The 12,501-nt window shown below is 49.0% G+C and overlaps 1 protein-coding gene across 4 annotated transcripts in view; it reads left to right on the forward strand.

Moving 5' to 3' along the window:
• LOC102374413 (leukotriene C4 synthase-like) overlaps window positions 1-7,230 on the forward strand; it is a 12,460-nt gene extending 5,230 nt beyond the window's left edge. For all 4 annotated transcript variants that reach the window (XM_025207837.1, XM_006026829.3, XM_025207839.1 and 1 more), the window contains 4 exons: window positions 3,149-3,248; window positions 4,163-4,233; window positions 4,575-4,656; window positions 5,240-7,230. In XM_025207837.1, the coding sequence (XP_025063622.1) occupies window positions 3,149-3,248; window positions 4,163-4,233; window positions 4,575-4,656; window positions 5,240-5,366 (380 nt within the window). In that variant the 3' untranslated portion in view covers window positions 5,367-7,230. The remainder of the gene's footprint in view (window positions 1-3,148; window positions 3,249-4,162; window positions 4,234-4,574; window positions 4,657-5,239) is intronic.
• The last annotated feature ends 5,271 nt before the right edge of the window (window positions 7,231-12,501 follow it).

Consider the following 12,501-nt stretch of genomic DNA (forward strand, 5'->3'; position numbering starts at 1 on the left):
GCCCCCTCTCTGGGGCTCGCCACGCCCGCACTGGGGCTTCTCAATAGTGCCCCCTCCCGGGGCTGGGGTCTATGCACCCTGTACATCACGCCCTCACTGGCACTGGGGTCCCCACGCTGCTGCGGGTTCCCTATGAGGCCTCCTCCAACCCCTAATAGCCTCACCCAAACCACCGGTGTAACAACAAAGCAAAACGCAAACTCAAGCTTCTTGGCTACAACTTAAACATAAGCCGCCTGGCTGTAACAACGTTACTTGGACATCATAGCGCTGCCACCCTTTACTCAGCTGAAGCTGTACCTGCAGTCAGGCTGCTTCTCGCATCTTTGCTTTGGGAGCTCCTGCCTCCCTGGCTGCTGGCAGGGAACTGCCAGCCCAGCCTCAGCCCCTGGGCTTTATGAGGGCCAGGCCCTGCCCCTTCCGGTCAGCTGACCTCCTGGTTGCCCCGGGCAACCCACAGCTGTGCTCCTTATTCCCTGCCAGGGCTCTTTCCCCGGCAGTTTCCCCTCTCTAGGAGCAGAGCACCTCGACACGCGGTTCTGGCCAGCAGGAGCAAGGGGTTCTGGGAGGGAAGGATCTTCCTAGACCTGTTCCTACCTTGCCTGTTTTTTGCCAGGCTGTGCTGCTTACGGGCAGGATCAGCTCCTCCACCAGTGGTTACACTTAAAAAAAGATCAAAATGGAATGTTTAAAAATTTCAACATCAAAATGTGACTGACTGTTGGAAGACTATCATTCCTCAGACAGTATCTGAACAGTTACAAATTAAGACGACTTTAGAAACCCTGGTTTGTTCTTAGACAAATTAAGAACGCAAATGATTATCTCTTTAACACTGTTTTACAAATAAAACATATCTTTCTTATGGGCAGTGTTCTGTTTTTTGCTTATTATACGACATACTCCTATTAAGAAACAACTCAGACACAATCAGATCACAAGCAACCATGTTTATGGATTGGCCACAACCACACAAAACCCAGTTTAAAGCACGGTGCTGTTCTGACCGATGGCTTTTAGGACATAGAACATGGTTACTAGGAGTTAACAAACTACTGGTACTACTCTATTCTCATATGCTGCTATTAGCTGAACCAGCAAATGTCTTCAAAGTTTCTGGGAAAATGCAGCAGCTATGTATGAAAGACCAGGGTTTTTTGTGATATCTTTTTTTGGACAAGCTTTTGGACACACTCCACCCTTCTTCGGGTCACTGAAAGTTTGTTAAACTTCTCTCTCAGACATACAGTTGGTCCAATAAAAGATATCACAAAAACTCCTTTCTCTCTCAAGGCTACAGCAGTGATTCATGTCTACTACCATGTAACCATGTGCACTTTCCTATTAAACTAATTTAAAGCATCCTACATCTCCAGATAGATATATGGTTTTTATTTGTTACTTTTTCTGTAATGAGTCTAAGATAGGGGTTGCCAACCAGGGGTACGCATATCCCTGGGGGTACTTGGGAAGGCCACAGGGGGTACATGGCCGTGACACGGAGAAGCCAAGGGTGGGACTGCCAGCACTTTGCGCCGCTGCGTGCCATGTGCCGCCAGCACTTTTGTTTTCGCCGGCACTGCCAGCACTTCTGGTTTCGACGATACGGCCCAAGGGACACCCCCCCACCCCAACCACCTGTGAGCTGGCTGCCAGGGCTCTCCCCACCTCTCAACTGGCTGCGGGGGGTACACCGACCAAAAAAGGTTGAAAGCCCCCAGTCTAAGATGTAAGTGTACTACATGGTCGCACTCAATCAGATGAATTTTATGAATTCAATGCAGTTGTTCACTTTAACTTTGCAGTCGTGAAATAAGTAAGCAAACCCATCTTCATTCATTGGGGATTTCTTGCTGTCACTAACAGCAGCATTTATTCATTTCTAAGGATGTCGGTCATAAGTAAGGTTGAGCTAGAGAACAATACTTCAGATCCTGATCCTTTCCCACAAAAAAAATCCATATTAAAACACAAACAGCTGCAGATGATGGGACTATAGGAAGAACCTCCTGACGAGAGCACATTTTGGCTTCTTGTCAATTGGCAGAAAATGAAATTAATAGAGGCTGCCCAAGGGCAGGGAGGCTGGCCCCAGTGATCTGTGAGGTCCCTAGTATCTATGAAATCTATGAGGCTGCTGGCCTGGCAGCCTGTCAAAGAGCGTGCAAGAGCGTGCAAGCATTCAGCCGCCCTCCTTCCCTCAGCTCTGGACCAGCACAGGCAGAGAACTCCCTCGCAGAAGAAGGCATCAGGGCTGAGCACCCACCTCGCTGCCTATTGCTGAGGGCACCGCAGGACTGCTGACAGCCAGTGAAGCACAGGGTCAATATTCTGAACTCGGCTAGTTTGAAGTGGACAAGAACTTCCCAGGCAGGCGGCCAATTTTCCACAAGAAAGAATTTAAATTTCCTAAGAAAACTAAGTTTTTCCATGGCAAATGCTGATTGTGCAATCAGAGCTTTTTCTGCCAGAAGATCGCTGTTCCCTGGGAGTTTATCTAAATGGTTGATCATCCCCACTTGTTCACAAGTTGTGCTGAGTTTTCATTCGAATTTCGGCTTCCAGCTGTCAGTTCTTGCACTGTTCGGGATTTTGTGTGTTCTCCTTTGAAAAGACCTTGGAGCCCGGGTGCCAAATCACCTCTTCTTTTGGATAAAGTAAACTGACATGGAGCTATGCGGGATGCAGATAGTGTAACGCAGAGTCCAGGCCGTGCGACCTGGACTGTGAGAGCCCCGTCAGAGTGCTGGTACATTCCCTAAACGCCTCTCTGAAATACGCAGGCAAGGTTCTTTGGGTAGATGTGATATCTTTTATTAGACCAACACCAAAAATCCAGCATCTCTGAAATACCTGACTTGGGGAGAAATCTGATTCTGTCCAAAAGCTCTTTTATTCATTTGGGAGTATTTATAGAAGGCCTCCATGTAATTTCTTTATGGCAGGAGTAGTCTGAAGGCCAGGTGGGGGGGCAGGAGACATGGCCCCATTACATGCAGAGATGTTACTCTAACCTCCCTTTCCGCTGTGTGCTGTGGGATTGTAATAAGAGGATGCAGCTCATCAAAGGAGCTCCATTACCACAGTTCATCTCCGGCTCTCCAGGCAGGCTGGTAACATCATCCTTCCCTTACTCCTTTCCTTGCAGCTTACTTCAGCCTCCAGGTGATCTATGCCAGGCGGACATATGGCATTTCTCCTCCCAAAGTTGCAGGGCCCCCAGAATTCGAGAGGATCTTTCGAGCACAGTAAGAGACTTTTTGCAATTTATTTGTTTAAAGAAGCCTCTGAAAGGAGACTCCCATACAGTAGCATAGCTAGGGTCGGGCAAGTGAAGCACCTACCCCGGGGTGCCAGTTTAGAAGGGCCCATCCCCAGGGAGCCCATGCCATGGTATCAGCATCCAGGGGGAGGGGAGCATCTGCGATCAGATGAGACTCTGAAGCACTGGGCACCAATTCCCCTTTACCCTTCACCCCACTTCCTGGTATCTCTGCCCAGGGCACAAAGATATCTCATTTTGCCTCTGCTCCCAGGCTCTCACTGGTGGCAGAGCAGATCAGACAACTTCTTCATAAGGCTTCACGGGACTGGAGGTGCTTACAGTGTTGTGCTAGAGAGGGGGAGCTGGAGGAACTGTTTTGCCAGGGCCAGAGTCATGAGGAGGTACACCCCCCTCGCCTGCTCTGTCAACCAAGCTGCTGTCTTGGTGCAGCGCTTGCTGGGTTTTTGGTAAAACTCTCACAGACCCATCAGAGCTATACACTCTTCCTGCTGGCACTGGCTCAGTCTGGCAGAGCCCCTGATGGCAGCGTCACCATGATATCATGTATCGACACCGCAGGTAGTAGTGGCCATGCTGGATTTGCTCTGAGGTTAGCTGCTGTGGCTCAATCATGAGTGACTGGGGCACATGGGAGCTTGAGATTTGCTCATACACATCTCAGCCATAAATGACAGATATTATGGCCCAAAGGTGCCAAGGGCAAAGGCAAGGACAAAATAAGGGGAGACAAAATGCTGGTCACAGGACCCCGGGCACTATGCACCATTGCCCACGCTTGGGTGCTGGCTTATGGAAAACTTGTCTGTGGAAACACAGGAACCTGCAGCCCCTGGGAGATGCAGAAGGAACAACCCTATTCTTCCTCTTTTCCTTCAGGGTGAATTGCTCTGAGTATTTCCCCATCTTCGTGGCTGTTCTCTGGCCGGCTGGCCTCTTCTTCCATCAAGGTGAGACTGCCTGGTTACCGGGTTAGACAGGAAATGCTGCATCTGCTCTCCGTAGCTTGGCGTGCTAGCCACGTGCTGGCAGTCAGAGGTGATGGGCCCGGCTTCCCCAGTTCTCTGTCTGGATCACGCTCATTGTAGATACGGAGCCACCAGGATCTGCCCCAGAGGTTAAGTCTGAAAGGGGTGGGCTGGGAACAGAGAGGTCAGGCAGCAGCTCTGCCCATCCGGAGGAGTGATCAGTGCTTCGAGCTGAGGACCAGTCAAGTCTCTTGGGTGCCCGGGCAGCTCCCCAAAGCTTTTGGTGCGGGCTGCTAGGATTTGTCTCCTTTTTTCCATTGCAGGTCTGGCTGCTGTCTGTGGCCTGCTTTACCTCTACGCACGCTACCTCTACTTCACAGGGTATAAGGAGTCCGCCTCGGGAAGGTAATGGAGACTTGCTGGGCACAGACATTGAGCTCCCCTGGGGTTTTGGGTATGGGGATATAAAGCCTGAGGTGTGTGGCCTGGCTCACTTCCTGAGGCTACAGCTTTTCCTCACCTTGTTCAGGCCTCCCTTTGAAAGATCACCAAGAATCAGAGCTGCCAAGCATTCTCTTCCCCTAGATAGGGAGGTGCAGTCTGGGCTAGAGGAAGGGAAACAGTGACTGTATGGGACATTGCAGAATCCTGGCATAATGTTTCATAAAGGCTGCATTACGTCTCATGGGAAACCTGTCCCAACACCACTGCCCTTGTCATGATGGTGCCAGGGGCACGGGTACAGATTGGGGCAGGAGGTATAGAGCATATGTGCAGAGAGTCTTCTGAGGTCCTGAGCTTCCCCTGATCATAAGTAGTAGGGGAGCCAGCACCAGGGGAGGGGAGTAGTGCAGGTGGAAAGGGAAGGTCTGGGCCAGGGAGGGGTGAGGGAGCCTGTGTGACCTACCCTCTCCACACCTCTCTCCCCTCCTGCAAAGGGGTGTCCTGTGAGAGGCCAGTGGTTCTAATTCTTTTTCAATCCCTCCAGGTTAACCCCGATGTACTTCAACGCTGGGTTAATCTGGATTCTCATTGGACTATCAGGAGCTGGGATCCTGCACTCTCTGCTCTCTCACTATGTGGGGCTGAATGTCCTGCGGCTCATGGACTTATGAGAAAAGCATCTACTTGGGCAAAGCCTTCCCTTCTCTGCTGCACTCACAGGTTCCTGCTTCATCCTGTCCTAACGCTGTGCACTGTACAGGTGTCATACCTCTGCTAACAGATTGGCTGTGCCCCGCCCTGCCTTCCCGTGGAGGGAATGTCAGCTCCCACATTTTGAGCACATCGTGTGTTGGCTCCCTGGAACTGGCAAGAGCTGCTAGGGAAACACTGGAGTGAAGTCAGCCAGGGCTGCCCTGAGATAAGTGGCCGTGAGGAATGTTCCTGGTGGGGTGGCAGAACCCAGAGGAAGTGTGACTGGGGGCACTGGAGGGGATGCCCAAGGAGGCTTTTGGGGAACACCTCCCTGCCTCTCAGCTGCCAGCTCTGCTGTCTCCCTCCAGACCTCACCTCTTTTTGCAGAAGCTGGAGCACTGGGAAGGGTGACCCTGCTAGGTGCCAGTGCTTGGCTTCTGTAAGCCGGGTGATTTATTGCACGTATCTAAAAGGTGTTTGCTGTGTTGTTTTGACCATATGTGGAGCAGCCACAGGATGTCACCTCGAGTTACCCATTTATTCTGACACCTGGCTTGCAGCAGAGCTTCTAACCTGTTCTAAGCACAAGATGACTTAGTCGGGCTTTTTGGCATGTCTCCTGCCACACAGTGCATCTAACTTGTGCCCTGCATGACCTTTTAACCATGACTTCCCTTGCTTTTGTTTCTATGTTCTGCTAACCCTGGGAGCCAGGCAAGATGAGAGAAGGAGGAGGAGAATCCAAAGGCAGGCAGTGGAACAAGCTGTGTTATAAACGAGGGCCATATAAAGAGGCAGCTTTGAGCTCCCAGTTTGGACTAGACAGACTGAAGGTGTAACTGCTGGGAGACTGTCCTCCAGACTGGGCATGCTGTGACTTCCCTGTGTTGGGCTGATTCATCTTTGATTAGTCAACCAATAGACCCAAGACAGCTGGTGATCTGAGCTCGCTCACTGGGAACACGGTTCATGGGCTAATAGTCCCCTGCCTTGATTCACAACATCCGGGTGACACTATAGAGGGGACAGGACATGGGTGCTGGATGCCAAGTGATCAATATCAGGGGCAGTTTGGGCCTTAAGTCTATGCAGAAAACCGTCAAAGCTGTATGCGATAAGTCAGTGTCACGTGGCTTTTACTTTGGGGTCAGGGACTGAAGCCTTTATTTCAAGAAATCCTGGTTCAAAGAACTGCAACTTTGCCTGACTAACCCAACCCCAAACCCTCGCAAGACACAGGAACCGCAGGACACCCCAGATGAAGGCTCATGGGAGGATTTAATTCCTCAAGAGCCGCCCTGGCTCTCAGGGTCACATCTGAGGCAGGCAAATGAGAATGCTTTTGGGTGGGTTCACAGACACAAGAACCTTGTATGCTCCTGAGAAGAATTTATATGGACCAGAACAGATGGCCGTAGGCATGTTTAAGATGTGAGATGGCTGGCTTAGGGCTTTCATAGAAATTATTCTCCTTAGTACATGGATTGAGGACCTAAAAAGAGTTAGTCAATACCTCTGTCAGAAAATAATACTATCACTTAATAACTACTGACCTTGGCTGGGCTTTTCTGTCAATAAGGATGGCTGTAGCAGTTTTGATGTACAAGTGTCAAACAATTATTGCACAACAGTATATATGTAAAGTAGTGTCAATAAAATGACGGTGAGACCATTGTGCCGTGTCCTCCTTCCTAGGCTGGCGTGCAGCACAGAACATTCACACCTGACTGGCTAGTGGGTGTTGGCCAAATCACATCTGATCCCTGCCTCAGTTTCCCTGCTATAAAATGGGACAGAAGAGATGTCTTACATGACTTCACTAATGTAGCCTCTGAATTTTAGAGGTGATGAGCACCTGCAGCTCTTGCTGATTTTGCTGGCAGTTGACTGCTCAGCACCTCTCAGAGTCAGGAGCATTTTTTCAACAGCTCAGCACCCACAACTGGGTCTTATCTCTTACCAGATGATTCCCATGCTGGATTTTCTAAAGAACTCAGCATCCAAAACACTGAGTGCTCTGGGAACCAGCCCTTAGTGTTGGTACTGTGGCTTTAAGAATGCAAAGCTGTCTGTGCTAAGTCTGGAGGGGGACTCTACCTCATTTCCATATTGTGAAAAGCAGTCACATTAACACACCGTGAGTTAAAGAAATCTTATAAAAAATTATCCAGATTGGTCCCTGAGTCTGCGATTAGTAACACCTATAATCAAGAAAGCCAAAAAAAAAAAAATGCTTGAGATGACTCATTTTTCACTATATTTGCTTTTCCTGCATTTCATCCAGCTTGAGCAGCAAGAACCCCCTTGAGTGAGTTCTGCTCTTGGCTCTCACCCCCTCACCCAGTGTAGCAGCATCTGTGGGGTAGCAACCATTGCAGGGAAAGGTTTAAATCCAAGTGACACCAAAGGTCCATAGCACTATGGGGTCCCTGACCCTGGCTGCTATAACAATACAAACAACAATGACAAAATGTTCTTCTAACAGCTTTAGTGAAAAGCTGTTAGAAAAGAGGTTTTGGTTTTTTTATGCCGACTTTGTCACATGCCTGGGGAAGAGGCATCTTACTTCTGTCCCAACATGAGCTATTATTTAGCTTCTAATACTTCTAATACTAAAGCATCATCTCTTACAAGTTGATCACAAGCCCCACATTTTTAAAGCAAAATAACCTACCGGTGTAGAGAGAGTTAAAACAAAATTGTCCAGTCCTGGGGTGCCCCTGCAGAGTCTAGTTCTTTGGTAAAACCCTTGCTTGCTGTCTCTCACAAGCTCATTGGGATGCTTACCACTGCTCCAACGGGATGCTTATCACTGCTCCAATGTCCCTGTCAAGCGGCAGCCAGTTTTACAACCCTGGCAGTCTCCAGAGCCTGCCCACCCTCCCGCCTGCCCCATGTGAGGCCTTTCTGCTTGTCTGTGTGCTGGGTGGTATGGCAGGGCTGCGGGATGGCTCAGCAAAAAACAACTAACGATTCAGCAGCATGAAGCCACTACGGCCAGCTCTCTCCTCTATCGCAGAGCATCAGGATTACAAAGTGCTGCTGATGGGCTCTGGCCCCAGCTCCTCCAGGTCTTTACATCTTTTTTCTACTCTCGCACACTGCTCCATAAGAGGAACTGGAGTTTATTTTCATACAAGACACCCTTTGAGGAAGGAAAGCTCCCTCCCTTCTGTTAGAGACCTTGCCAGTCTGCTGCTGCCTAATGATCTTTAATCAGAGCACAGAGTTCACATTAGGTACAGACAGAATTTAACAGTGTGACAGGCTGTTAACTTGAAAGAAAATCCCATTGGCAGACGGGCTACCTGCAAATGCACACACCCTACCTCACCCTGCACCACTCACTTCAATCACTTTTTTGGGCAATGTCTCATGGTGTCCTCACAACATCCCTCTAGGGCAGTAGCGGAAAATGAAGCGTGGAGAGACTCAGGCCTTTTCTACACATATAACACTTGGACCATTTTAAACGTGGGTGCAACTGCAAGTGTGCAGTTTAGAGCAGTGTAAACCTCCCAGAATGTTTCAATAGTGTACCTGGATAATCAGGTATTGTTTTGAACTGTTTTTTCCCTGAACCCATTCAGTGTTATGTACAGGCACCAAACTTTCCATGACTAGTGTCTGGTCAGTCCTCCAGCCATCCCACACTGCACCCCTCCCCGCTCCCCAGCATGGCAACTGGCTGCTCTGGTCTGGCTCACTACTTAGGTGGATGGGGAAGATGCCTCTAATTTTGAGAGACGAACAATTAATACACCAGTTCATATTAACAGAGCGTGGAACTGGCAGCCACTTGGTGGTATTAAGTGCCGATTGTGCACTGGCTCTGTTTTTCCTCACCCAGCACCTGACAGGAATAAGGTATTTAGGTACACAACCTCCCCATCAACCTCACACTTGGGGAGGGAGGGTACAATGAAATGAATTAAACAGCTCTAGCTTTTGTTTCATCTGCTATTTAGCTCAGTTCTGACTGCTTATATCTCAGAGGTCTGAGGAAAGGTACTGTGATACCTGAAAGCTTGGCTATGTCCATGCCAACCATACAGTTGATCCAGTACAAGATATCAGCCATAAGAATTCTGGTCGTTCTAGGGAAAGTCTTTTTAAAAGCTGCAGCCTGAGGCAGAGACCTTGGGCAGCCCCCAAAATACCTAGCCCCAGAAGGCAGGCAAGGTTCTTTGGGTAGATGTGATATCTTTGTATTAGACCAATGGAGTACTTGGAACAAAGTACTTTGCAAATGCTTGTGCCTGAAAGCTTGCAAAGAATTTTGTCCCAACTATTCAGTTGGTCTAATAAAAGATGTCACATCTACCCAAAGCACCTTGCCTGCCAATGTCTTTAGACCAACATGGCTACAAGCAAAAACCCCAGCCCCAGAAAGCAGAGGCAGTGGTCCAGGCAGCCCCCCACCCGATCCAACTTGTTAGGGTCTTTCTCCGCTACTAGGGAAATCCTGGGGAAACTGTGGGCTAAGATCAACTGGAGACATCTGAATCCTAAGACCTCTGGGCTTGGACCTGCATGGATGCCTGCCAATGGATTTGGGAATATCCAAAGTCTCGGGGTGAGAGCCTGGGACGGAGGATGCTTGCCCACTGTAGCACCATACTTGGTGTTTAGAATGATTGCGTTCTGCCTGCTCCATTGATACGTTTTTTGGAATGATTATGTTCTGTTCAATTGATATAACTTGGAACAGATTTGGCTGATTTGACCTGGAACATGAAATATACTACTTAAAAAAAATAAAAAGAAAGAAATTTGCTCCCTCCCCTGGTGGCAGCTCAAAGCACTACAATACCCGAAAGGTAACCTTTTGACTTAAAACCATTGGTGGTGTATGTGCGGACACCGCTGAATTGTGACAGTCATGAACACGCTCCTAATCAGTGATATTCTTGGTACAGTTCAGTTATGTGCATCCACACCCACAGGTACAGTTCTTGAACTCGATGCTAGTTAAAGCACTGCAACTCCTCTAGCTGGCTGTAGGGCCTAGGGGAATGCGGTCATCCTGCTAGAAGGGGGCTCAGACCAGTATAACCAACATTATGGGTTGTACCGGCATAACTTTTTCAATAGCTAAGATTGGTAAAACCTAGGCCTAGACCAAGCCTGAATGACTTGCCTATGATCATCACACCAGCATAGCAAAGAATTCAACCCCTCTCTCTCCAGTGGACCCTACCCTCACCCCATCCCTCCTCTGGACAGAACTGTTTACCTAGTCTGGGACATGCCCTTTGGCAGGACCCTTTCGCTTCACACACTTGCTTCCTACGTGTTGCAAGAGTTTTCTTCCTTGCCAGCAGCTGGCTGGAAGGAAACTGCTTTGTTGTGTCTCTCCCACTAATCTAGGGGTGGGCAAAATGCAGCCCACGGGCCGGATGCAGCCCACCAGGCCATTCTATCTGGCCTGTGGGGCCCTTAAAAATTTAGAAAATTAATATTTATCTGCCCCTGGCTGTCTATCATGTGGCCCTCGATGGCTTGCCAAAACTCAGTAAGCGGCCCTCCGCCCAAAATAATTGCCTGCCCCTGCTTGACTAATTCATTTCTTCCCTCCTGTCAAAACAGGCAGGGGAATTTAATGGACCTTGGGTGAGTTACTTATGACTCTGTCCCCATTTCCGAGTCTGCAAAAGAGAGATAATGACTTGTTTACTTTCTAAGGCTGGGTGTGGTGAGGAGTAAACTGCAAATGCTTTGGAGGTGTAAATGCTGGGCGTTGACAACATTCAGCCTGACAACGTGTGAGCCTTGGGATACTGGGCATCTTTGTCCAAGTCTTTGCTTCTAGAACTGCATCATTTTGGGAGAATCTTGGCTTCAGTTTGCTTTAAAGTTAGTTTCTAGTTCTGAGGATGGCACAGGAAGATTAATGTAACCCACACACAATGTACAAGCCACTTTTCACTACAAAGGTGTTTTGGTTTCAATATATGATCATGCTTTATATATGCTGGATTTGATCATGTCCTCTGTATCTTGCCTGTTTGTTAGCCTGGGAAGGAGAAATATGCTGCAGATAGGCAGGAAAGCTCCTTTGTCCAGGGATACCGTAAACAAGAGAGTATGGGGCTCAGTCATGTAAGTAAGGGGATCACACCCTCAGTCTGATTGGCTAACCTGGGAAATGTTCTTGTTTAATTTAATTGGTTAAAAGGAAAAACTGGAAGCATGGCAAGCCCTGATTGGAGAAGCTGGGGTGATGTCAAACCAGGTATGTAGGAAGAGGGAGCTGGGGGCTAGGAGGACCCCAGGGAGGGCCCCAGTCGGAGAAGCCAACATGAAGGGGAACTCTCAGAGGAGCAGGAGAGTCTCTGAGTCTGGGACTTCTCTCCTCTCTCTGTCCCCTGCTCTGCTTTCTTGGGTTTGGGGTAGGATAATATCATGGGGGTATTTATCCCTGGAGCAAACCACCAGGATTAGAGCCTGGTAAAGTGTGGGTTAGGATTGGAGCCTGGTCCTTTTCATTGCTATAGCAGTTGCTTGTGTCAGCCTAGCTGAGTAGCTAAACCCATCTGCAGCCCAGGCCCACACCAGGATAGGTCCGGTTCCTTTTTTTGTGTGCGCTTTTGCAGTTTTCTGCTCCAGCTGGGGCTGTAGGATTTGGATCTAGGATTTTTGGGGTGTGGTGACCCCTCAAAGCCACCACATGGAAGTAGAGATTGCCGCTGTACACCCTTCTAGGAAGCAACAAGGGGGCCCTTGCATCGCAGAAGGACCTAGCCACCCTCCAAGGTGGCGTGAAAACCATGGAGCAGCTCACAAAATTCTCCGGTGTGGGTCCCTTTACCCAGCCTGTTGCTGAGCGGACAGGGATAGGGGTACAGGACCCTGGAACTAACCCTTTGGGTGAGCCCCCAAGTCCCAGACTGCCTGGGCATGGGTGGAGTCTCCCCAAAAGGGGTGCAAAGTAGAGACTATATGTGGCAGTTAAGAGTGTTTAAATTGCATGTGGTGTTTTGTTTTCCTTTGTTTCATTGCCTTTGTTTTCTGTAGTAAATCTGTCCTCTGTGTTTACACGGCTTGCTAGTTTTTTGGGTTTTGTTTATGCGGGACACCCCAGCTAAATTCAGTGATCTCAGATTTCTGGGT

Source organism: Alligator sinensis, unplaced genomic scaffold, assembly GCF_000455745.1.
Source record: "Alligator sinensis unplaced genomic scaffold, ASM45574v1 scaffold741_1, whole genome shotgun sequence".
NCBI classification, from domain to species: Eukaryota; Metazoa; Chordata; order Crocodylia; family Alligatoridae; genus Alligator; species Alligator sinensis.